General features: G+C 40.3%; 1 protein-coding gene across 8 annotated transcripts in view; it reads left to right on the top strand.

The window, feature by feature from the left end:
- ctnnd2a (catenin (cadherin-associated protein), delta 2a) overlaps positions 1–27,038 on the top strand; it is a 279,280-nt gene that overhangs the window by 147,581 nt on the left and 104,661 nt on the right. For all 8 annotated transcript variants that reach the window (XM_044339804.1, XM_044339800.1, XM_044339799.1 and 5 more), the window contains 5 exons: positions 479–698; positions 1,082–1,199; positions 2,075–2,207; positions 6,954–7,127; positions 19,161–19,467. In XM_044339804.1, the coding sequence (XP_044195739.1) occupies positions 479–698; positions 1,082–1,199; positions 2,075–2,207; positions 6,954–7,127; positions 19,161–19,467 (952 nt within the window). The remainder of the gene's footprint in view (positions 1–478; positions 699–1,081; positions 1,200–2,074; positions 2,208–6,953; positions 7,128–19,160; positions 19,468–27,038) is intronic.

Here is a 27,038-nt window from a genome sequence, read left to right as displayed (position 1 = left end):
CCCAAGACCTAAAACTTAATAAACATACACAGGGTCAATTTGTCATCTGATTAGTGTCTTTTTTGTGTTTCCCATTAATGAACGATTCATCTCAGGCTCCCTCTCACAAATTTTAAGTGCGGTTGTAGTAATTGATGCACCCAGAGACTAGATAAGCAGGAAAACATGACAGCAGGCCATGCACTTATCCCCTGAATGATCAAACCTTCCTTTTTACTTCATTGCTGAGCCAATCTTTAATGTGTGTTTTGTACTTTCATTAGCCTGCTCTGATGTCAACCATCAGCTTTATTTCTGTTTCTTATTTTTTTTAATCTCTTTCTGTCAGTATCTGTCCAAAGTAAAATGTCATGCATTGGCTTCTAGATGACCTGTGTGTATCTGTACTAAGCCAGCCTCATCACTTTCTTACTTGTTTTTTTTTTCTTTTATCCTCCCTTGCTTATGTCATTTTTTTTCCCTTTCCCTCGCTCTCCAGGTATCTACTACTCCAGCTCCACCTTGCCCGCCCAGCGTGTCAGTTCTCCTCTGTCTGGAGGAGGAGGGGGTTCAGGGTCTGGTTCCCCCAGTAAACTCCAACGCCTAGGATCATCCTCCGATACGCCAGGGTACTCTACCACTCAACGCCTGCCTTCCTCCTCCTCCTCCTCCTCTCCCAGCAAACAGTCTCCTGCTAATCGACTGGCCAAGTCATACAGGTAGTGAGCTACAGTGACTGTGACATTGATATTGATTTTGATGTATTGCTGTTGATACTGATATTTAAAGGAGTCAGGTGCCGTTTGAAGGAGGATAAAGAGGCTGACATTTGAAAGAAATACTCTATTTAACACATCTCTCTCTTTCATGTGTTTTACAGACGGTATGAGAGGAGAGATAAATAAACACTGAGTGACTACAGTAATAATAGATAGAAACAGAACAGAATGGAATTGGAAAATTGCCTTTGAAATCTATATATATACACACACACATACCTGACGTATCATAGAGGAGGCATGTTTTTATATGTGAAATGAATATCATTTGAAGTCATGATTTTTTCAGACAAATGATGTTACTTTGCCCATTTGTCTTCCAGCACCACAGTTGCTGTGACAACAGGAGGAGGGGGTGGGTCTCCCCTGAGGGTGGCATCTCCACCCAACTCTACTGCAGCAGGCGGAGGTGCCAGCTCATCATCATCTCCTCTTCACCAGGTACAGGACGTCACACGGCCTGTCATTGTGGCTACCTGTAGGAAATAAATGCATTTTGTGTTAATTTTTATTTAATATTCTGTTATTTTATTGCGTATGTATAATATGTCCATTCAATCTAACAGAATAAAAATGCTAGAGGTTATAAAAATGTAAAAAAACAAAACAAAAACAAACCAAATTGTAATATTATACAGTCCTATTATTGATTGACACCATTGATTGGCTGGGTGTTAGAGGGAAGATTGTATTCTTGTCCAATTTGTCAGGTCTTTAATCATAACAAAGAATGGTGAAGTGCAGCTTCTTAGCATTATAAATTGAGTCATATCTTTAAACAAAAATCTATATTTGTCCGTTTTAGTCCTTCAAACGGGTAATCTTTTCAAATATCATTATAGTAAGATTTAGAAAAAATCCATTGCATACATTCATCATTCTGCACTTTTGTCTAAACCCTGGGCTCTTAGGTAAATGTGTTGAATGTTTATATCCAGTGTCTCACATTGTATCATGGTGAGAGGTAATTTTAGCATGGGGGCTCACTGCTTGAATTACATCCATAACCCTAAGTGGTTTGGGCACGGTTTACACACAGTGCCAATTTCCATTCAGAAGCCCATTTTACAAATGTTTATCATGTGGATATAGACACAAAAGGAAATTGGCAAAGGAAATTGAAAAAGTACAGGTACAAGCTTGTCCCATCTGAACCACATGAATCAAAACATATCAGCCATGTCAGCTGTTACATATTTGGATGCCAACAGACTGTAATCTAACAGGAAGTAATTGCACCAGTTTACAGACTTCATCTTGTACATTCCCCAAGCTTATTTATAATATTTGACAGAAAGAGACTCTTGTCTTTGCAGATGAGTTCGGGCATAGGGAGCTATGCCACTCTGTCTCCCAAACGGCTGGCAGCTCACCATGCTTCTGACCAGTACAAGATCTCCCATGAGCTCTACGCTACTGCAACCCTCCAGAGGCCTGGCAGCCTGGCAGGTGGGAGTTCACACACACTCATATAGTCTCACATGCATATACTGTATACATAAATCCACCATGGGGATCTAGTATCCTTACTGTATCAGTCCTACTGATGATGATGCCCTTAAATCAGCTGTACTGTGTGTTGAAAATGAATACAAGAAAATCAATCACAATATCAATACATCTTTGAGTGAATGTGTGTGTGTGTCTGGCGCTGATTATCACATCTTGTGTCAATGGAGCATTTATGCTATAAGTGGGCCCCTGTGTTACATATCAGTGCATCTCACTGCTGTTCTAAGAAATGTCAAGTGCTGCATCAAGTGCTGTCTATTGAATTATCCACTCTTTTAATGAGCACATCATTTTGTTTTGGTTTCTATCTTAGCGTTAACTGCCGCATATTGCAGCACTTGTACATTTCACAAGAGATTTTCAGAGCACCATTGTGGCTGCCCGCTATAAAGTCGAACTTTAAAGACGTTTGTAACAGAATGAATGCACTAGCTGTTCCAGCAGATATATTTGAGAGTCATAAGCTGTTTTTTAGCAGGTCTGTTGTAACTACCAGACAAAACCCGCTCTAGGAAGATTTAAATGATTCTCATTCTAATTGTGTCTTAGAATAAGATCTTTTTATGGGGTCTGGGAGCTGAATATATTAGAATGACACTGGTTTTAAGGCAACATTCAGACTAACAGAGACTTTTATTTGCTCCTGCAGTTGCATTGACTAGTCTATGTCTTTCTCTCTTGACTCTACAAAATTGAGTTGGCTGAGTGTCAAACTCAAAATGAAAATGTGTTGTGTCAACTGTTTATGGTCCATAGGACTCTAGTGTAAAATTTTATTTGAGGTTGGATCTTTATGCCTGTTTAAATTAAATACAGCAGATAACCCACTATTTCACGGAGTTTAAATTCTCAAGACTAGTATTACAAGTGCTATTCAGCCTGAAGGTAATTTTAAACCTTTACCTTTTTTTCTTTCATTTGGCTTTACTCAAATGTACTGTATGTCCAGCACTCACTCTTCAGGCACTGTTCACATGGAAATCCTTGCAGTTCTTTATTATTATTATTATTATTAGGGCCTGAGCCCAAAGGGCGAAGACCCTATTGTTTTTTATTATTATTATTATTATTATTATTATTATTATTATTATTATTATTATTATTATTATTATTATTATTATTATTATTATTATTATTATTATTATTATAGTAGCAGTAGTAGTAGTAGTAACTCATGTCCATGTCTTCTTCTTCTTCTTACATGTGTATATGGACATTTTATGAGCTAATAGTAGTTAAGATCCCCAATAAAAAACAAAATTGTTGGCTCTCTCTTTGCCACAGGTCAACTTTTTACAGATTCTGTTTTCATTTGTTTCAAGCAACAGCAATGAAACATTTGACAAGATTTATTTTGATTAAACCACGCAGCAGTGTTTTGAAGCTCAATAGTAAGTTTAATTGATTAGTCTGTTAAACCTGGAGCTATATTGAAGGGCATGTCCTTCATGCTTTACCCTGAGGGCAAGACTGTGATCTTAAAGCAACGCCTGCAGTTTCATCTCTCTTGAAGACTTTAAATGAAGAAGAAAAGAAAGTACTGAGCAGGAATGAGTCCCGATGGAAAGGAGATCTCAGACTGTAATTAGCCATAATTAGCATACCTGTGTCATATTTTCAGAATGCTTTCATGAGCGTGGACTGCTTAATTTTATCCGGACAATCTAAGTGCAACTAATCCTGAAAATCTAACAATTTAAATTTCAAATACTTGACTCTAATTTCATCCATCAGTATTTCCAAAATCATATAAATCAAGAATTATTTGTAGATGTTATTAGTCAGAGGTTTGCTTATTCCCAGTGTAAAAGTAGAGTTCATCTGAGTAGCCTGTTTGAAGTGCTACAGTTCTACAGCACCTGCGCTACAGTGGAGTTAAGCTGCGTAGAATAGAAATCACCTAAAAAAAGAAACTCCTTGTCATAGCTTTTTCCATGAAGAGCCTGAGTGATACAGTCAACTGTGTATAAATATTATCCATAGTAGCACAATAACATGAAACTGTACCCAGCAGAAGAAAACGAATGACCAAGAACTTCAGTAAAGAGGTATATACTGTATATAAAATTATCAGTAAATAATATAAAGTTATGGGCCTGATATTCAGAGCTGACAATATACATTGGCATTGACACTGACTGGTGGTTGCCATTGGAGCCTCAGGATATTTAAATATATGATCCTGTTCTATTTTTGACTTAACTGGCCCAGAAAATTGACCCAGAAAAATTAGATGTATAGGATCATTTTTGACGGTGAGTGTTAATTTTCACCCTCTCCTGTAAGAAGTCAGTAGGTGAGAGAGAACAAAGAATGTAAATGTTTGTTGGCTTTTTATTTTGATATCTTTTACTGTATGTATGGATGTGATTTTTAGTTTGTTTCTTTTTTTGCCACACAAACACGACCAAGGCATCAAGGGACCAGAGTTAGTTTTTACATTTTGTTATCCTTTTTAAATATTTTACTGAATGAAACATCATGGGAGGGCATCTCTTTCTTTTTTTTCCTCCTTTTTCCCTTCCTTTTCTCTGCATCGTTCCATCTTCCGTACTTTAAGTTCCCTCTCCCTTTGAAAGAAAGAGGTCAGTACTTCTATGAGTGGGCCCCTGTGAGTCAAAAAATAAATGAATAAAGAAATAAAACCAACTCACCAAGACTTCAAAGACGAAAGGGATAGGAAGAAGAGAGAGAGAGCTGGGATGAGTCATGCTGTTAATGGGTGTGTCCATGACTCTAATTAGCGCTCCTTCATGCATGTCTCTCGCTTGCTTCTTCTTCCCTCTTTCTTTCTGTCTCTAAATTCTTCTTATTTCAATCGAACTCAATGGATGTTTTAATGTCAGAAATTGAAGCTCTCTCTCTCCCTTCATGTGTGTCATTCTCATCTTTATCTCTCACTGTCTCACTCCCTTATTCTGACTCCCTCTTCGTCTTTCTGTTTGTCTTCTCTATCTGGCTACTGCTGGCTAGTAGAGTGTGACAGGAAGGCAGCCTACCTTTTCATTGGCAAGGGAGGTAAACAGGCCAGTCAGTTAACCACACAGTTGAAAGGAGGACACAGTTACATGATACGCAATAGCCTCTTTGCCACGGTCATGCTCAAGACAGGTATAATGAGACAAACCAATGCTTTGCCATAGTGTAGAAGTGCAGGCAGGCTCTTGTCTCATCCCTTAGGATGCTTGTACCATCTTCCCTGGTAGACTTTTCCATCAAGAAGGGTTAGGATAATAATAGTCCTGCTGTGTATTTCTGTTTGAGTATTCACCGGCTTGCCTGCTTTGTTGGACAGTTAAGACAAGAAATAGAAACCAGTCCTAAGCTGCAACAAAAACTACAGCATGAGTGAATGTGCTTGATCCTACTGAGATGGCAGAGTGCCTAACACGCATTGATTTCTGATATGATCTGAAAGATTGAGGGGTTTTTGACTGTGTTAAATTGATGGTGGATACACACGGAGGTTTGAATCCGAGACTTGGAGCGCTGCACTCTTTCTCCTTCTCCCTCAGCCGCTGGAAAATCCTTGGCATGCGACTTGCCTTCGATCGGGAGCTAATGCGATATGATACGACACTAGCTCCACTGGACCGTCGCTCTTTCTCTCAGTCACTCATAGCTTTCTGAGTCTCTGTGTGTATGTGACTATGCGCACGTCTTCCTTCTTTATCATCTTCCATGTTACCTAAGCCCTACTGACTCGTTTTCATATTCACCCAGTCTCCTCCTTTTCTCCTCTCTCCTAATTTAATTTTGCTCTCTGTGTTTTCAGAGGGAGGCCCCTGCCTTACATTTGTTCTGCTGTGTAATGAACAAATGCATGCTGTCAATGTCTTCTCGCCCTGTGTATGTGGGATTCCTGCCAAACACAGAGCAAGAGGGGGGACACTGCATCTCATTATTTTATAGCTGACAACCAGCAATGTGTTCCAGGGAGATTTAAAAAATGAAATACAGCGACAGCCCTCTCTTTCTTTTCATTTCTGTCTCTCTCGATCTCTGTCTTTTCTTTCCCTATCTCATCTTTCTCTATGCATGTCTCCCTAGCTTATTTTTCTTTCACTCTTTCTCTATTTCTGATGTTGTGCAACTTTAACTCACCAACTTCCCCAGCACTCTTATAAACCCACACACGCTTACCTGTCCGCTGGTGTGCAGTCTGTCGCTTGGCTCTCTGTAACATTAGCCAAAAAAAAAAAAAACAGGTTTGAGGTGAAAATGGACAGGTCTAAAATCATAGCAGCCATAAAGGCATTCTTTTGTCAACTGACTGCTGTTTTCCTGTCCTCTTGTTTTTTTTCCCACTCATCAACACTGATACCTTCTTTTGCCCATCATCTCCACACCTGTTCCTTTTCTTTCCTCTCATCTCTCTTGGGGGGCCCATTCATCTTCTGCTGCAGCTTCACCTGCCCTTATTTGTCTCCTTATCCCCCATCCTCTTCCTTTCACATCATCTGTATGTCTCACTTTACCCTCTTCACCCTCCATGGCCCTTATCACCACCTTCCCATTCCACTTCCTTTCCATTTCCTTCCTAAAACTGCAAACTATGTTCCCTGATTCCTCCTCTTTCCTTCCCCACTTCCTTCCTACCCTTTCTGTCTCTCACTTACTTTGTTTGATTCTCTCTCACGCTATTATTCTTATATCTTTCTTCTTCCGCTCTCATCTCTCCAGGCTCTCGTGGCTCCTACAGTAGTCAGCACAGTCAGGAGCCCCTTCGGCCCTTGGGGTCCCCAGAACATCATATAGATCCCATCTATGAAGAACGTGTCTACCACAACAAGGGCCCCATGAGAAGCCTTAGCCAGAGCCAGGGGCCAGACACAGGCCCCTATCGCAACAACACTGGTAAGGCACTTATGACATTTGTATAATTAATCACACCTACACTGTTTCTGTTTGTGTGTATGTGTCCTTTACTGGAGTCTTCAAACTACTCATTTGAAAAATGAAGACACTGTAACAAAGACCCCCCTTCCTACCTCTGGCCAACTGCAGGCAGACAAGTGTATTGTTTATTGATTATAGGAAACATCGGACATGAATCTGCCTTTATGCAAACCTGATCATAGAGCTGGGATAAACTTGTGTGAGGAAGTAAAAGATGCGTTCATGATACGCTTAAATTACAACACATTACATCATCTTGTCAATCAGTTAAACAGCACGTACTCACCTCAAGCTAATTGATACTCACTTACCCAGTGTCAGGTAATATGTGATATATTGATGCAACAACACTAATCAGGAATTGATGGGTGCTTACTTTCGAGGTATTGTGTTCAGGTATTGTGTACTTATTTTTATTTGATGCTATACGTTTCGAGGAGCATGACAAACAGAATGTTTCAGTCCATTTTCTGTTTCGGTTGAGGCTATTTCTGTGTGCTGAATAGCCAGCCTTATACATTTTCAACAACTACACCCAGCTCAGGGACAAATGGAGAAAATACATTACAGGCAGTAAAAAAATAAGGAGTATAGAAAAGGCCTTTTTTATTTAGAAGTACACATTTATGGTTCTCTTTTTTTTTCTAATTAGGAATGTAGCACAGTTGGGCACATTTTCTATCAAAGTCACACAGTTAGACACACTCATTCTCACCCGCTCCCTCCGTAACTCCATTGTTGCCAGCAATGTATTTTTAATAGGGCCTCATTGAGCTTATCTCAATGTGGGTTTAGGTACGCCATGTTAATCCCATTACCGTATCATACCCACATGAAAACACCCAAGTCGGTCACGCCACGTTCACAGCTCCCTCGATGTCATTAAACAGCCTAGCCTTAATAGCTATCATTAGCATTTGGGTCAGAATCATAGCAGTAAATATGCCACTCTAGACCAGCGTTCGAGTTGATCAGTTTGACTCACTTGAAAGGAGTGAGAATTGCCTTTAAGCACAGAGCATAGCTTTTGAAGCACATTTCAGAGTTAGGGGGGTCATTGGGTTTGCTCTTATTCTTGCGGGATATTGCTTTGATTACTGTCAGTGAAATTTTGTACAGTGCGTACAGTGATAGGATTGTCTTTGCAAGCAGGAATTAATGAAATAAGGGCACTTCAGAAGTGTACAGAGATGATCCACGGTTATCTATAATTTACTGCTCCTTGTATTTGTAGTGTCAATAGATGGGTATAAGAAAACTCACAAAAGAAATTTGCACTGCAGCTACAAAATCAATAGACTGTGGATTAGACCGTGTACATTTAATTGCGATGCTTGAGGTTTACAATATGCTTCTCCTGTGATACAGTATTTTAATGGATTGTCTCATGTTGTCTGAGCTAAATTCTCCTTCAGAGTATATCAGCATGAGCCTTTTTTCACATCATATGCAATTTTACCCCCACTGTGCTTTGGCCCATGTAACTACACCGGTAAATCAACACACCAAAGACAACCAGCACCTTGAAGACACTCGGCCCCTTCGTTGCATTAAGGCTCAGCTTAAGCGGAGCATGTTTCAAAAGTCATGTGAACAGTATGTGCAGTGACTAAAAGGTTGTCTAATAAGGATTCATAATGCACAGAGTGATAGCACATAATGAACTGATAAGGGCTGTGCTGACATGGTGAGCGGTAAGTCATTAATTATGTCATAGTGCCTTTTCTTGGCAATGGCAGGCTCACATTATTGGTTCATTAAGCTGGCATAGATCAATGTAATTAATGCTATAAGTCATTCCTTTGGTGGGAAGAGAAGGGAAACAGTTCTGTGGGTATTCACTCCAAAACTGTGAAAGTTGTAGTATTTGGTGCACAGTGTCAGGCTAATTCATAGCCAATTTAAACAAGGCAAGTTGCAGTCAAATGAAGTTCACAGTATTCACTGAGAGCGTGGGCCATCACTTTACTTAACTGGACAATTAACTACGAAGACGGGCTGCATGATACAACAAAAGCAATTTAAGTGACTATAATTGTACATGCGCTGGTTTTTATAGCCGCTGTTTCCTGACCCAGTTTAGGACAGAGAGACAGGCGGAGAGAAATAGGGACAGGCAGCAAACAGGACATAAAGAAGAAGCAAATAAAGCAGACACATAGTGGGGTCAAGGCTTTTCTACAAATTAAATCCAGTTTGGTGAGTATATAGAGGGAAAATGTCAGTATTTTAGGGTTTACTTCATGTTTTGAGGAACTTGTGATTTGTGTCTACTTTCACTACATCTGGCAACCTTTTCCCTCCAGAAAGAATAAACAAACAGACCTCTAGTCTAAGTAAGTCTGCTGGCATTTTCTTGCGGCACAGTGGTTATCCTCTGTCTGCTCGGTTTTCAAATGCTCCCTATTCTGTGCAGCTCTCGTTTCACTTCTACAGTCATTGTTACCTTGAGTGGTGGGTGAACAGCATTGCCACAGCCTCTAAATTCTGAGAATATATAAATAGGAAGTTGCTACAAAACATCTGCTTCACTTGTATGACTGTGTGTACATTTGTATCTGGCCAAACCTCTCTCACGTGCACACCGTCTTTCCTCCGCCTGTCTCACCCCTCTTTTGTCCTCTTTTCCTATCTAGCCAGGACATTCACAGTCATATATGCGCAGTACAGTATTATTGTGCAAGAATGATTGTGTATCTGTGTATTTTTGCACTGTGCATGTGTGTGGGCAGTGGCACGCAGTGTTTCATTCTTGGATTAAACCAGGTCAGCGCCCCAGAGGACTGCAGGTTAATGTGGCCTATTTCAAGCGATTATTCCTGCATGGTCACAGTGTCTCAAACACACACACACATGCATACACATGCATTCTGTTACACGGAAGAATCACAGCAAGGAAAAGCCTCAGGATGTGGTTTACACATTTGTTTGTTTTTCTAAAAAGACATTGTGTACTTTTGAAATCAGCCTACACTTTGTCACTACGCTTTACTTTCTATTTTTACAGTTTCCATTGTTCCGACATTGGTCTGGCTCTTTCCAGTCTCTTCTGTTTCTTCTCTTCTCTTTCTGTTAATACAGTATGTATTTATAGCTCTATCTCTCTCATATCTTTTTTATCCTTTATTGCATCTGTCATAATCTCCATTAGTTAAGAGCACAGTGTACATCAGTGAAATCTGTTTAAACTCCCTCACCTTAGTGCCCACCTTCTCTCTTCTTCTTACCTTTCTTTTCTTCTGACCTTCCCTGCTTTTTTTTTTCTCCCTTTCCTTCCTTCACTCCTGTCTTTGTTCTTACATTTTTGGCTTTGTACCTTCCCCCTCTTATGTCATGAAAGCCATCTTGGCCTATATTAATGACTCTGACCACTGGGAATAACAGCGGCACTGAATGGATGTGGCACTTTTTCTCTTTAATAGCTTAACATCAGACCTGCACGTAGCTCAGGTGGTGACAGTGGGAATGAGTAGATTCACTGCCATGGCTATTTGTCAGGCACATCTAGTAGCCAGTTTGAGCTATTGCTGTTGATAAGGGGTGTTATATAGCTCAACATTACTCCCTCTAGTATCTTTGGAGGAGACAGACACAAATTCTTCTACAATCAGTAATCCCTAAGCCATGGTAAAAACAAGGGTATATTTTCTCAGCCATTAATGGATCTAGATAACCTTATGATACAGAGCTGCATGGAAAAAGTGGTCAATTTGCATATCTTACTGTACCATACTTTACATACAGTACATTTTACAATGCGTTTTTTTTTTCCATCCTTCTTCAGAAACACTTCTCTGGTCACTCCTGTAGTTTTGTGTTCATGCCTTATCACCTGCCAACCAGACAGCAGAGGAAGTGCTTTATGCTGCAGCCACTCCACAAGCTTTGCAAATGAAGAGTATTGTTTTGAATATTCTGAATTTAAGTTTGGGTAAACCATTCTTAGGTGTATGACACCTATGTTATTGAGACTTTTTGCAGGGCTGATATGCACACATATTGATATCAGGCATTTTAAAGAAGCCTTGTGTATACTCCATTTAAATAAAATACATTATACATACACTTTAAAGGCTTGTGCTTCTTAGCCTTTGCTTTGTTCTCTATAGCCTTGTTCTGTCTTTTGACTCCTCTCCTAAAGGAGGATGGGCACAAATTTTTGCACATGGGCAACATTTTTTGGGAACCTAGTGTGTTTTTCCCAATAAATGCAATAATGTCTGTCTTAATGTCTGTTTTAAGAAGCAAAAAACATTTGAATACACACTTCTTAACATGAAGTTTCTACAATTAAATTCATGCAGCTCCCAGGACAAGAGATCAACACTGTTACATAAGCGCAAGGGTGCGTGTGTGTATGTGTCTTGTGATGTTTCTAGAAACCAAAGCAGGATTTTTTTTTTTTTTTGTTAAGTTTTAGCTCTGTAGCACTGGTTCCTTTCACAAGTGTGAACACACACACATGCACAGTAAAAAAAGGTTAGAAAGAAGTATGAGGAAATCTGCTTTGCATCAAACCATAAACCAATCTTCTTTCCCCTTTAAATCTGCTGTGTTCCTTCTGTAATGAGATCTGACAACCTAATGAGGGGGAGTGTGATGGAGGAGAGAGATGAGAGAGAGAGAAAACAAGCCCAAGAGAGGAGGGAGGAATGGGTAAAGACGGAGAACGGGTGCAGTTACTGTGTCTCTTCTGACCAGAAGGCAGGAAAAGTTCAGGGTGCCGCTTAAATAGAGAGAGGGATAGATCCCTGAAAAGGAAGAAGAGAAAGGAAAGGCTCACTTTCATCTGCCACATGTCCTCCGGTGTCCAAATGTGGTTTATAATACTAATCATAGCCACTTGGTCTATATGTGTGTGTGTGTGTTATATGCATCTGCAGTTGATGGAGTTTCAAGGATTTAAACATTGTTTAAACATACAGTACATTCTCACATGAATGCATACATGGATACATGCAGTACATACACATTCTTATATAGCATTTAGAAACCTTACCTAGGCATAGGCAAGGTGTCATGAATTGAATATGTATATATCATGAATGATACATCCCTGTATGGCAGTAGTTCATACAACGTAATGGTGGTTATTCCTGGAAGTAAATTGTTTTGTCTTGTGATTATTTGACTTTTGCATGTAAATATGATGATTCATTGGTACCTTTTGACAATAAGGTGCCTGTTACTTCATTTAATTTATTGAATACTCTGAAGTAAACAACATGTTTCATGGTTTTCAGGTGTAGAAGATTAAAGTGTTGAAGGTATAAGCTTTCTAAACATTTATTCAGAGATTTAGGATCATAAAAATGACTTTTAGAAACAGTTCTGCAACAAGTTTCCTGATCTTGAAACATGCTTTCCCTATTCATTTTGTATCTGTATTATGTATTTTTCCTGTTCCAGTTCCCTGCACACACCACACATAGGTCAAGGTGCTGTAAAGTCTGAGTTGCATGTAAATATACCACCAGTTAGTGTAAATGTGTAGCATTCAAGTAGCATTACAAAATGGACTAGTTTCAGTTGACCTTATTCACCAGTTCTTTATCAATTAGTGCCAGATGAAACCTCAGTGCAGGAATCCAAAGCACTGCGGCTTTTATTAGACCTTTTGGCTGCAGCATCTCCCCAGTCACTTTAGTGTGTCAGTCACCAGGCTCTCTCTGTCGCCAGGTTAGATTAGGTTTGTTTGGCCAGGATAAATTTCAGCTTGGCCCCTGTTCCTGCTGGTCTAGTAATGAACCTACTGTCTTTTGAACACCAGTAAAGGGTGAGTGTTGAATTTACGCTTACTTAGAATGTGGCTTTAACTCCACAGGGAAAGCTGCTTGAATGTTGGGTTTACAATTGTCATGCTGCAGCTTTCTCAGCAAGGTTTTTAAAGTCTTTTCATGATTTCAATTTAAGTAAGAGTCAGTTTCAGGTGAAAGCCAGAAAGAAAGAAAGAAAAAAGGAGGGAAGTAGGCCTGGAATAAAGGAAAAGAAAGCTGATGTTTTTAGATATAGTTCTCTGATTTCTGAGGATTTCACCTGTAAGAGCACTGATACATTTTAGGTGATACACAAATTGGCTTAAACCTACAGTACCATTCATCTTGGTGGACAACAACTCACTTTCCAAAGTAGAATCCAGGCGACGTGGTGTGTGTGGCTTAAACTTTTACAGTATTTACAGTTTACGAGTTTTTGCTGAAGCCTCAGAAAGCTTTAATTACCAGCTCAAAGCATCTGACATACTCAACAGATCAGCACAAATTCTTTCCCTCGCGAAAACATATGGCTCTTCCTAAATGTAGGTTTAAGTTAAGTCGGTGTTAGTCACCCCATACCACCCACACATTACACATAAGCAAAAAAAATCTGTGTTCTTAATTACACGCCAGTCACCACAAAAAATTGTTCATACCCACACAGCAAATACATGCACACACATACACACACACATACACATATTCTTCTGGCATCCCATGCCGTCTTAGTTTACATGATTAGCATATTCTCTGTTTTATCAGCAGTAATGAATTCATATCTGTGTATAGAAACATTCATTTGTTTTTGTCCTCAGAGATCACACAGATAAATTTGAAGCCAGAACAAAACCAGCATTGACTGTCTCCGTCAAATAAAGAGAAACATTCATATCTGCTGTGTAAAAACATGTTTTATTCATTAATTGCTTCACAGTTTATCGTCGTATAGATTGCTTATTACCTCTCTGTTTGCTCCTCACATCTCTGTTTTTTCCTTAGCAAACCATAAATACATACGGTATAAAAATGTGCTCTCGTAGTGGTTACATTACATCTTTTGACACATATCTTAAATGTCAGGAATCCCAGTGAGAAAGATTTGGAAGAGTGATAAACCTGTTTCACTGTTACTACATATCTGAGACTGAATGAAACTCGCTACAGAAGCAAGTATGATCAACTTAAGTGTGATATCCATCCATTTTTTGACCAACTTACTTGGGGTTGTGAGAGGCTGGAGTGTATTTCAGCACAGAGTGGTTGAGAGGAAGGATACGCACAGACGAGGACACCTGTCTGTAATAAGGCTAACACACAGACAGAAATTCACAGCACACCTGGGTGAGAGAGTGCTCAGTCTACCTAACTAGTGTTTGGACTGTGGGAGGAACAAGGGACCACCTGGAGAAAAACCACATAGATACAAGGGAGTATCTAAACTCCACACATTTTATTTGAATTTTTGTACAATAGATGTGTCTGTCACATGCGGTGACTGTATACAATATAAATATAACACTATTCAGACATAAAGAAAAGAAACTTGTCTTTCGTCTTGTCTTGACTTTCACTCTTGTCCTTCCACAGCATGAACATTTAGAGGCAGCCACAGGCCTGCAGCCCCTGCTGTGTCTAAGTGGCGTGCTAGGAGAAAGACATGGCACCTTGACTCATGGAGACAAGTGTCCTACAGCTCCCACACTGTAAAACACTGTAGACTTGATACTGAAAAGTGCAAAGGAGGGCATTTGTATGTGTGTGTGTGTGTGTGTGTGTGTGTGCGTGCGTGCGTGTGTGTGCGTGTGCGTGCGTGTGTGTGTGTGTGCACGTGTGTGTCATACAGTGCTTCCAGCTCAGGAACATCAAGAGCTGTGTGTTGGCCAGGAGGCTCTCCCAGGGATAAACAGAGGGAGAAACTAATCCTTACTCTCCTCCACATCCAGGCAGTGTGTGTATGTGTGTGTGTGTGTGTGTGCATGACCGTGCACGTGTACTTCGTCCATTGCCGCTGTAGGCAAGGTTGTATGTGCAAGCTGTTGCATGACCTTAAAGCATTAGGAAAAGATATGTTAAAGGCACACATGTTTAGTCCGTGTCAATCACTTGCATATTTAGAAATCCATGTTTGTGTGCTCGCCTGTGTATCTATGTGAGTGTGTATATGCGAGAGAGATAGAGACTGTACTGAGGGGTTTTGTGTAATCGTGCTGAGCGCTGAAGCGTGTCGAGAGAAAGGACATGTCCTCAGCTCTGATCACATAGTCTACTACAAACACAATAGAGGGAGAGAGGGGGAGAGATAGAGAGACAGAAGGGTGTTAGGGAAGAAAGGGAGAGAAAAACATGAAATGAATGGATGATGGAGAGAGGATGACAGACAAAAAAAAAAAAGGCAGAGAGGGAGTGAACTACAGCAAGAGAGGGAGGGTAGGGATTGAAAGGGAAGGTTTCAAAAGAGATGGGTGACTAAAAAGATGGATGGAGGTAAAGACCAAGAGGGACAGATCTGGAGGGAGGCAGAAAGAAGTAAAGAAAGAAGGGAAAAGGGCAAGGGAGTGATGGAGGAAAAGAGAGTGACAAATACAGAGTAAGACTGAGAGAAATGGAGGCTGGAGATGAAAGAATGAAAAGGGAGGACGGACATGGAAAGCTCAGAGGATTGGTTTGATCCCCCTTAATTTTAATTTCTCTCTCCCTATCTCTCCTCCCCCCCTCCCTGTCTGTTTTTTCCATCTCTTGTACATTCAGTGAGGGCTCCCACGTCTCAGCAGCCCGGAGAAAAAGTCAGCCTCGCTCTAAGCTAGCCGGCCCCTCAGCCGGCTGGCTAATTGCAGAGGTATCACTGTGTCAAATGACTAATAGAGTTTCCCTTCCCGTCGCTAATCTGCCAGCAGGAGCACAGCCGCGATTTGTTTACTCTACACCGAAGCAAGGGAATACAAAGACACACCCGCCCTTTTATTTCCTCTCAAACACAATTTCACACCGCCAGAGCGCCAGGTGTGAGAGGTGTTAGTGGAACGCGCATGTCGGTGTGTGTCTGTTTGTGTGTTTGTACCTGTACACACACGGCACATTTCATGATTTGTTTAATATTTCATGAAACTGCACAGTGACTGCGTGTCACATATTCCTGAAAGACACACCCTCGCACACTCATGCATGCATATTATGCTTGTCTTGCTATACTTGTGAGGACCTTTCATTTACTATGTTTGTTATAAACCCAAATCTAACATTAACTCTCATCACTACATGCTCAATCCTAACCTCAAAATCTATTCTTAAAGCCAAGTCCTAACTGTAATTTACTTTGTAAAGAAGTCGAGCCAAAAACTCCCAGCGGTTCTCACAAGGACAGGAATACAAGATCTCACACACACACACACACACACACACAGACCCACACACACACAATGACACCCGCGCATGCATAAACAGGCACCCACACGCTGATTTTTGCCTGGCAATATTGGCCTCAAAGGTCAAGTCATCAGTCAGAACACACCATTACCAGAGCAAATGATAAATTCAGCAGCACTCCATTTACTTAAGCTAGGAGAAGAAGAGAGAGGGAGCAGCCAGTAAGATTGAGTGAAGAAGAAAATGGAATGTGTAAAAAGGCGTCGGGTAGCTGAATACAAAGTAACTGAGTGTGAAAACAAAAAGGCAAAACTTTAAATTTTGCAAGACATTTTTTGGAGGATTTGTTTGTCTTTCTGTGCCCTACCGTCTCGCAGCATCACCTTTGCTTTCTTTCCTTTTTCGGCTTGTAAGGACATTCGCATTCAGTGGTCACAGCACAGGCTATAAAAGTAGTTTGACAGGCAATTTTTTTTATGTTGTCTTTTTATTCTCTTTTCACTGCTCTCCCACCCACTCTTTCGCTCTGAGGTTTGTCCTATTTTGGTGTCAAGTCTCTTGGCGAGTGCACACTGACACTGGTGGTGTTAGCCTAAAGCCCTGGCTACTAATGAGACGTTCAGAAAGACAGACACACCACAGACACTATTTAAAGAGTACAGAAAAGACTGATTTGCTTCTGATGGGAGTGACTCTGCTTCATTACCCCCCTATACCCTGTGTTCTGAGCGGCTCTACTGTCGCTCCCTCCATCGGCCCTTGTTTCCTCCCTCTCCCCTCTGGTTTGGCTCTTTTCTAAACTGCAGCTCCATCCTTCATCTCTCAGCTGTTTCTCTCTTTTTTCCCAGGCTCTCTCCCTGCCTAATTCTTTGGATCTATGTCAAATTTGGGGTATCAGTAGAAGAGCTCACACATCCTTTAGCCTCATGGGCATCGTATGGCAGGGTCTTAAACTTGAATTTTTCACTGTCTGGCTGGCAAAGGATTTTTGTTAACCTGATTTTAGAGTTAGGAAATAAAAATATGCTAATGTGGTTACATCATCCAAAAGGTTCCTCATGCCTCTGGTGGGCCGACTAATGGAGTTTACCAGACTTGGTGAGAGGAGTTTAAAGGACTTTGGAAAAATAATTGTTAAGGATTGGTTTAATCTTCCTCATGTACCAAATAAGTGGGGCAGTTCAAACGTGAGTGTGTGTGTGTGTGTGTGTGTGTGTTAGAAAGAAAGAGAGAGAAATGAAGAAGGGAGAGATAAGAGGGTTGTGAAGGTCAAGTAAATGCCACCACTCAAGACAGCTTTAAAGAGCAAGTTTGTTGGTCACATAACGATGAGATTCTCAACCACAGCACTCAGCACAACCCCCCCCCCCCCCATTCCTGTGTTAATTTAGTGTTTGTGCATTTAGGCTTCTATAAAGTGTAAATGCGTGTGTTCTGGCTTGTACGTATATTATGAGATGCATGGGAGTGCTTGCGTTCTTGCAGATGTCCTGAGTGTGTGTGTGTGTGTGTTAGTTGTAGTTTGTGTGCATTTTCCCATCCAGACACGGTTTTAAAGGCTAATTCTCTTTGTAAGAGGAGCCTCATTGGCCTGTGTTAAAGCCCCAGTCAATCACATGGCTACATATTGATTCCAAGGCTCTGTGATTTATCGCGTACTCCCCGAAGAACACATTTATGGTGTTTTTGCATTTGCGTAGGTGTGTGTTTCAGTGTACACATACCTTGGACCTAATGACAGATGAGATGGATCCCCCCCACACCGTCTGTCTCAGTGTTTTTACAGGCAGAGAAACGAGGCCCCCAGACTCACATTAACACCTTGATATATCACCGATCCGCTGCTCCAGCACGACGGGGAGGGAGGGTGACAGCTACTGTGCCCCTGCAGGCTGCTTATATCCCCGAGCAAATCCCCATTCAATTTTCATCTCACTCTAAAGTGAGATAGTTTGGTGTTTTATTTATTTATTTTATGTATTTATTTTTTTTTAGTCCTTATTTCTCACCAGGCAGATGTTTCAGTTTCCATTTTTCATTGCATGGGAATGGCTAATGAGTCATTTTACTGACAAAGCTAACACTGTTTACAAAGCCTCAGTGTTGTGGAAACTGTTTTTAAAGTGGGGTTTTTCTAGGGCACTGTACCTCACATAGGAATACATCTATATCTAAGTTTTAAGTATTTTTATTAACTAAAGTCACCTTATTATACTAGACTGGAGTATTTTATCATGATTTGTCTGCATTGTTATGAAAAAATCATACAGTTTCAACAGGAATATACAGAAAAACTATAGTTACAGTGTAGATATGTGTGTCAATAGTAGATGGTTCTATATATTTTATATTTTTTGTCTTAGACATTGATTTCAGCAGTTGTTAAAAGGATCTAAAATTTCTGTCTACACAACATTTGTCGATCTTTTTCTCTTTCTCTCTTCAATCCTTCCCTTTGTTGAACATTGGTCCTTGTTGTTAATCCTGGGCATGTGGCCAATATTTATCCATCCACATGAGACACGCTTGTCTTTTCCCAACAACCTGTTCATCTTTATCTGCTTCTCTTCTCTTCTCTTCTCTTCTCTTCTCTTCTCTTCTCTTCTCTTCTCTTCTCTTCTCTTCTCTTCTCTTCTCTTCTCTTCTCTTCTCTTCTCTTCTCTTCTCTTCTCTTCTCTTCTCTTCTCTCCTCTCCTCTCCTCTCCTCCTCTCTGTTATTTCATCTCCTTCCATCCTTCCCACCCCTTTCCTTTTGTGTTCTTCCTCCCTTTTCTCCTCTTCTCCTTCCATCCCCTCCTCTGCCCTGTAGACCTGACCCGTGTCCATGACCAGGTCCTAAGTTATGTCCTCTGTCCCTACTTTCCCACCATAGCTCCCTCCTCCCCTGGTGTCGACTCCGCCCCTTTGCAGCGCACAGGAAGTCACGGCACGGGAACAGGAAACTACAGCCGTGGCGGGACCAACAACTACGCCACAGTGGGGCCAGGCTACACCACAAGCGGAGGTGGTGGAGGGGGAGACGTGTATGGCTCAGACCCATACGTGGCAGACCCCTACCGCACCCTGCAGTACTGCCCCTCGGTGGTGGAATCACCCTACAGCAAGTCTGGACCTGCCCTGCCGCCCGAAGGCAGCCTGCAGCGTTCACCTTCTATCGACTCTATTCAAAAAGACCCCAGGTAGGATGAAAGGGGGGTTTGGTGTGTGTATGTATGTTTTAGGGGTTTAATTAGATCACAATGTGCTCAAGATCATGGAGCGTAGGATCCTCAAAGGCACTTACATTCATTACTTGGAGACTTACTCTAGCTTTAACTAGATTTGTGTCTGATATGAGGCACCTACATATAATCAGTTGTGTCTCCCAACAATTTGTTGAATACACACACAAACATACACTGATGTACACACCATATACAGATCGATATTTCAGTCATGGCCAAGTTGTCCAGGTGGAATCTCTGAGAATCTTTAACCCGTGTGATTGATTGTGAGTTCTTAGCAATCAACACATCACACACACACACGCACACACACACACACACACACTGAAATATTACTTTCATTGCTCTTGACCTCCCCTTGGATCATATTGATGTCTGAGACATCTGAGGTGAAGCATAGACATACACACAGAGGGACATATTTTCAAACCTGCTCCGATTGTGTGTTCAAAATTTACTTAGGTACCAAAGCATTTCTCATTAGGGTATAGCAACAGTGCCCCAGAGGAGCTTTAAGCAATTGAAAACTATTATGTCTTTTTGTTATTGTTGGAAACATATAACATACCTGCCTAGGAATAACCTGAAGGACTGGTGTTGGTCAAAACAGCCATTATTATCACTCATTCACCACCACATTCCACCAGTTTCTTTCAAGTCTCTCACTAACTAGGTGCTCAGTCTGAATGCTTATCAGACACCAAAACACTGAAGAGTTATTTATAACATTGTGAGGAAGGATTTTATAGCTCTCGAAAGCTCAAATCAAAAACAGTAATTTTATTTTCTGTCTAGACAATGGTGAGGTAACAACGGAATTACTTTGTTTACAAAGGCATCTACCAGAAATATGCGCTCGCACTTATTTGATTGGCCCATTCTGTGTGTTGGCGGATGATGTATTGTGTCACGACAAAAGTTGAGCCGAATTCAACTTTTCTGCCCGACAGTCCTGCATAATTTTGTCAGAGCCCCCTACACCGAACCACCCGCTGTGCCAAAACAGTGTCCTCACTGAAATAAATGAGAATGCAGCATTTTTTCCCCCACAGTGCTAATGTCAGTCTTAGCGCTACCTTATTTCCATCAGGACTAGGCCTATGCAGTGTTACCGCATAAGTGTAAAGGAAAAACAACTAATAAAAGACAGTGTTACTCTACATACCGGTTGCTTTAGAAGCTCTATTTCGCCTCCCTTAGTGTCATGCTGTGGGTAAAAGAGTCCTACTGGGCTGTGATCACTTCCATCCTCTTGTCTCCACAATTAAGTAAAGCTCGTTCTCCCCTCTTTATTTATATATATTTCACAGGCCTCTTGATGTATAATTCCTTTAATTACAGAGCGAGAGGGACTGAGGCGTGTATGGATCAAGTCTCAGCAGCAGCTGTCAATCATAAGAGAGAGACAGAGATAGAGTGAGCAAGTGAATGGGAGAGAGAGAGAGAGAGATAGGGAAAGGGAAGAGAGAATAATAAAGGGAGGTGGGCAAAGAAAAACAAATGGTGAAGAAAGTGCAGAAAAAGGGAGAATGACCTTTGGAGTGATGATAAATTTTATGATGAACACATTCACATGAAACACACATGCACAGTCTCTCTGAAAAGCAAAACTTAGGTTGTTTTTGCACACAGAAAATTCTTGAATTCAGCAAGCAGAACAGCAGTAGTATATGTTCTGTTTTCTTCAAGGTGTTTCTATACCAGCCGGTTTTGTGACAAAAGCACATTACTCACACAGCATCAACATAAACAGTAGAGAGAAATAAGTTTCTCAAAGAGACACTGGAGAAAAGCAGCAAGAAGCGAGCAAAGGTCAACAAGATAAGGAGCACTCTCATGGATTGCAAAACCACACATACACACACACATATATACAGTACACAGACTGATCTTTGCCTATAGATATGAAACCAGATAGAAGAAAAGAAGAAGAACAACAAAGTATATAGTTAGAAAAAACAATGTAATGCACATCACAAAACCTACATTTGAATGCTTATTAAGGCAAAATCTTTCAAATATATGGATATATTTCTCTAGCTGGGGAGGTCAAATCTTATTTTCATTCATCAAGTCCCTTGCTGCCATTTATCACTGCGCAGTATGGAAAAGAGCTTTTAAATGTGCATTTACCGTTTAATCTGCTTGAACAGAGGCAGTGAAAACATTTAAAAGGTGTGTTTTTTTCAACTTTGTATCAAATTTCATCACTGGAGATCACATTGTTTTCCTTATTGTTTGAAGTTAAATGTATATACTTAGTTGCATGTACTCAGAGCCAGCAAGACATCTTGTTTTACCTTCTTTCATACCTAATTTCAGAGTATAATAAGATTAAAGCATAGTCTATCAACCACCATTACAGTAATGCAGGCATTTTGTACACTTTCCAATATTTTGTCTCTCTGTGTTGGAAACCCCCTGCAGAGTTCAATAAAACCTTGTTTAATTAAAAGTAACAAAGTTATTCATGACTATTTTAAAATTCAGACTTTACTAGCTGGAGCGCAATGGTGTGAGAATGCTCTAGACTCAGGGTGTTGTTTACGTTTATACATTTAGACTAGCCATGAACTCCCATTCATTAAGAACCAGACATAGTCGACGTGCATACAAGCGAAAAAGAGAATGTAATAATCAGTGATTTTCATAACATTTCATTTTCCTATCCCCCTCCCAAATACTGTAAATAGCGTATTCCTGTTAATATGACCAGGTTGACTACAAAAAAGACAATAAGGCACAGATGACAAAGTTCTAAATAAATATATGAAGTTGTTGTCTGTGATTGTTTCTGATGCTGAATGTGCTCTTGTTTTCTTCTCCCTCCCAAAAGATATCTTGATCCCAATGAGATGACATGATTAAATAAACCTTACATATATAAAAAGAGCTTAAATGACTCAATATCAGTCAATAACAGAACTCCTACCTATCATATCTGGATTATGTTCATGCTTTTGAGTCATACAGACTCTCAAATCAGGAATTTTGTGTACAGATAGAAAATAAATGTAGTTTAATGAAAGCAATATCAGTTTATAGTTATTTGCACTTGAAACCGACATTAAAATGTAATTGTATTTGCTAAACTATTTATTTAGGATGACTCACAATATGGATTTAAATCAGTGTTCGTTACTTTACCCAAATGAAGCAAAAGTGCTGTCTATTGCAGCCAAGTACACTTGAACTGTCATAAAGACTTGAACTCAGTGCAAATCATTTGAATGATATGGCTTTTATCATAAGCTGGATGCAATGGCACATTTCTTGCTGAATTAGTGCAATAATTCATCTGCGATTTAAAAAAAATATATCTCATACCAGTTTCCTGTTGTTCTGGTTTGCCAGTTTTGTTTTTATTTTTGTTTTTAAATTGTTCTGAATTGCAGCTCTGAGTTGCACTAAAATGTCTTTAAATTCTTCAATAATAATATCAGTGAATCGGAGCTGTGTGCTACATTTCTCTTTGCCATTAGGTTAAATGGCCTCCTACTCAAACTTCACTCTCTCTCTCTCTCATTGTAATTGGATCTAGCTGAGCTAACATGAAGTGCTAAATGAGTTAGCAGCTATTAGAGACAAGAAACACTCTGTGTGAGGGCAGAGGTTATGTCTGTGTGTGTTAATGTGTGTGCGTGTTCGCTGTGTGTTTTTAAGAGGAATCAATGTATTTTTTTTTAATAATTCATCATCAGCATATTCTATGCATATGCATGTGTATGTGACTGTATCATGTGTAGGTGTGTGTTTGTGTGTGTGTGCATGGCAGCTAGTAACACAGTTAGGGGCCATTACAGCTGCAGAAGAGTGAGCACAATAGAGCAGAGGTGAGGACAGTGGCACAAAGAGAAAACTCAATAACCGCTAATGGATGGGAGTGAAGAAAGGAGAGGAGGAATAGAGGGAGATAAGGTGGATAAGGGGAGGGAGGGTGGTATTGGTGAAGATGAAGCCAAAAGGAGGGGGCAGATGAACAGAGCGGAAGAGGGGGGAGGAAGGGAAGAAAGGAGGCACATGAAGAGAGGAAGGTGGGGAATAAAGGGAGGAGGGGAATTTGATAAAGAGGTGAGAAATGGAGGGTGGTAGATAGATCAAAATGGACAGAGGTGAATAGAAGAAAGATGGAGCAGAAGTGAGAAGAGAGGGCACACTGTAAATGTTAATAAGTGTTACCCTTAACTGTTTTGTTTTTGTTTTCCTTAAAGCTCTTTCCATGAAAAGAGATTCTTACCCCACTGAGTTTCCTGCTTATATAGAATATTAAAAAAACAGTGTTGGGAGAAAGATGAAGAGAAAAATATTGAACAGAGACTTACAGAACCAATAAAGTAAGGGGTGGTAGGAAGGGAGGGCAAAAAAACCAATAATAAAGGAAAAGAAAAAGGAAGAAATAAAGGAGATCGGGAAGGGAAAAAGCAGAGACATTTGTTTAGGGAATACAGGAAACATACCTTGAGGGATTGAAGGAAGAAGAAGAAAGGAAGGAGGGAACGATACAAGCCATAGTGGGGGTTTGTGAGTAAGAACAGGAGGGAGACAGAGAGAGTTGAACATTAGCTCAGGGAAATGGGAGTTAGGGACCAAGGAGGTGGGGGCCAGTGGTTATTATTACAAAGCTTTGGAGCTTAGAAAGGGAAGTGAGAGTACAAAAAACATCATGAAAGGGGAGTTACAGTAAGTGTGGAGAATTCACAGTGTTGTAGAAACGAGGATTGACAGGAAGGAAAAGAGGAAAAAAAAAGTTGCAACATTGTGATCAAAAACGAGACGGCAGTATTGTTTCAGCTGTGGGGGTGTGCTTGACTTATCTCATCAAACACTTAATCTGCCTGAAACAGACACAGCACTTCAAGATAAGATAAATCAAACTCTCCTCATTTACATTTTCTCCACAAATCCTAAATATATTCTGCTTGCAATAGTGACTGTAGTTTTGTGTTAGGATTATTTATAATGATGATAATGATTGTTTCCAGTTCATTTTTGATTAAGTGATACTTTTACGAAATATATGCAGAAAAACAAGGACAAAAATCGTATTTTTCCTGTAAACAATAGGAAAGCATGGGTTGTAAAACATACAGTACATTGTTTAGGTAAAGGTACAATATACCCCCCCCCCCCCCCCTCCCCGAATGTATCCATATTATTTGCTAGATACAATAGAGCTGCTAGCATGAAATTGCTATTTACAGTACCTTGATATGATGTGATCTGGTCTGACATGTCATTGTCACCGCTCGCTATTTATTGTCAGTGTTTGTTGGCTCACAGCCTGAACACAGTGCTCTATTTATGGAAAATCTGCGATGGTCAGCGGTGACTCTGTGCATGTCTGTGAGTGTGTGTGTGTGTGTGTGTGTGTGTGTGTGTGTGTGTGTGTGTGTGTGTGTGTGTGTGTGTGTGTGTGTGTGTGTGTGTGGGTATGTGAATGGGAAGTGTGTGTGTGTGTGTGTGTTTGTGTGTCCAAGGCTGTGTCAAAGACGGGGATATGGAGACTGTGTTTGTGTGTGTGTGTGTGTGGCATTCATATGTGAAGAGATGGGGCTGATGCAATGCATTCCCATGTGTTGCACTGTCTAAAGGACAATGATATGTCATTGTATATGTGTGTGTGTGTGTGTGTGTGTGTGTGTTTAGGAAAAAGAGAGAGGCAGAGAATTATGCAGTGATTACTCTTGTTGTCACTTGGGCACGAGTGTCTATGTTTATTTATGTGCAAGTGTGTCAGAAAGAGAAACAGAGCGCATGTATTCCCTTCTTGCGACCATTGTCTGTTTGTTTAAGTGCACTGCTCTGTGTGTTACATATGGTTTATGTATGACTCTACAGACGGTATACCTGCTTTAGATGGAAATTGAGGCAGTGTGTGTGTGTGTGTGTGTGTTTGTGTGTGTTTGTGTGTGTGTGTGTGGTAGGTCTTGACCATAGGATTATATTCAGACAAGGGATCTTATGCTCACTTAAGTGAAAGTAAGACCCCCTTACATCAACAGTACCCAGTTTACAATACTGTGCACCTGGGGATTTCTATTGTGTGAACTGGAGGCAGATTATGTTTCCTTGGCATTTACTTGCAGTAACTCTCTGCTCTGCTGTGTATACAGCTGTGGCCAAGTCCCACATCGTGAATTTAATACAGCATTTTCAATAGTGTTCTTGTCGAGCAGTGCACACAAATATTATCCTGCATATCTAACTGTTGTGTTTAGTTGGTAACACACACTCCCAATATCTTGCATACATATTTTCCTTCTTCCTCCTAGGCACTTTTTCTCAGGAATACACCTCCCACCATGTTGTTTGATAGTGATCCAACCGTTGACTGTATATAAATATGGATGACACGTCTCCACTCCCTACCGCTACGCAAAAGTGAAGCCAAAATATCTCCTTTCTGGGAGCTGGCACTTTGCTTGTGTGACATCATTTAGAGCCTGCGCAGTAGAGTCAGGCAGCAGGATAACAGCCCACTGGACACGCCGCCTCAGCCATCCCGCTACCTGACAAAGATTTGATAGCAGCTGTCATAGCTGTCAATCATGACGTCACACCCCATTTTTATATTGTCAAATAACTAATTAAAAACAAACTTGTCAGAAAAATTAGCATTTTAACATACATCAGCATGATAAGAACTACCTAAAATGACAGACACCATCTTTGGGGAAAATTTATTTGATGTGAACTTTGATATTTTAGTTAGAGCTGTCATGACATCCATTTTTATATACAGTCAATGGATCCAACATATACAGTAGCACAAAGAAAAACTAAAAGAAAAAATGCGCAGAAGTAGGAAGAAAATGGAATCTGCGATGCATTAAGATAATACTGTGACTTTAACTCACACTAATTAGGTATGACAGACTGTAATTAGCGTCGCCCACCAAGCACACTAACTATGCATGTTAAAATGTAAAATGATTAATATTTTGATTTTGTCTTAGCTATATTGGATACAGATTGAGGGGATTTTGGTAAATGAATGGAAGATGCTGTAAGTAAAATAAAATATTAAAATGCAACAACTGATTTGCATTTCATTGCAGTTGCTACATGTGTTTGTGTTTGGCTTGCTTGAAAGTGACATAAATACAGAGAAAAGAGAACGGGTTTGAATGTTTCAGGACCATGGAAAGAGACACAAAGAGAGAGAGTTGAAATGCTTCAGGACCATGGACAGGGACAAAGAGTAGCAGTGTGAGATTCAACTTCTGTAAATAACTTCATCTGCTGTTTCTATTCACTATTTGTACTAACTATGTGACTACTGACAACCATGCAACATTTGACTGTAATCAGGCAGATTTTTTTTTACAGATGAACACAGCATTAAATTATTTATCTATGCAGATTACATTGCTACTGTAGTCGATGATTGCTGAATTCTTTCGGAGAATTGTCATTTTTCCATTAAAATGTTATATCCATCCTTTTTAAAAATGCCTGGTTGCATTACAAGTTAGCAGCTTCTTTATAATTGTGGCTGCATTAAAAAAAGCAGTCATGTCTATTTT

This window comes from Thunnus albacares, chromosome 21, assembly GCF_914725855.1.
Source record: "Thunnus albacares chromosome 21, fThuAlb1.1, whole genome shotgun sequence".
NCBI classification, from domain to species: Eukaryota; Metazoa; Chordata; class Actinopteri; order Scombriformes; family Scombridae; genus Thunnus; species Thunnus albacares.
Note: the sequence above shows the minus strand (reverse complement) of the source record. Positions and strands in the feature narration are given on the sequence as shown.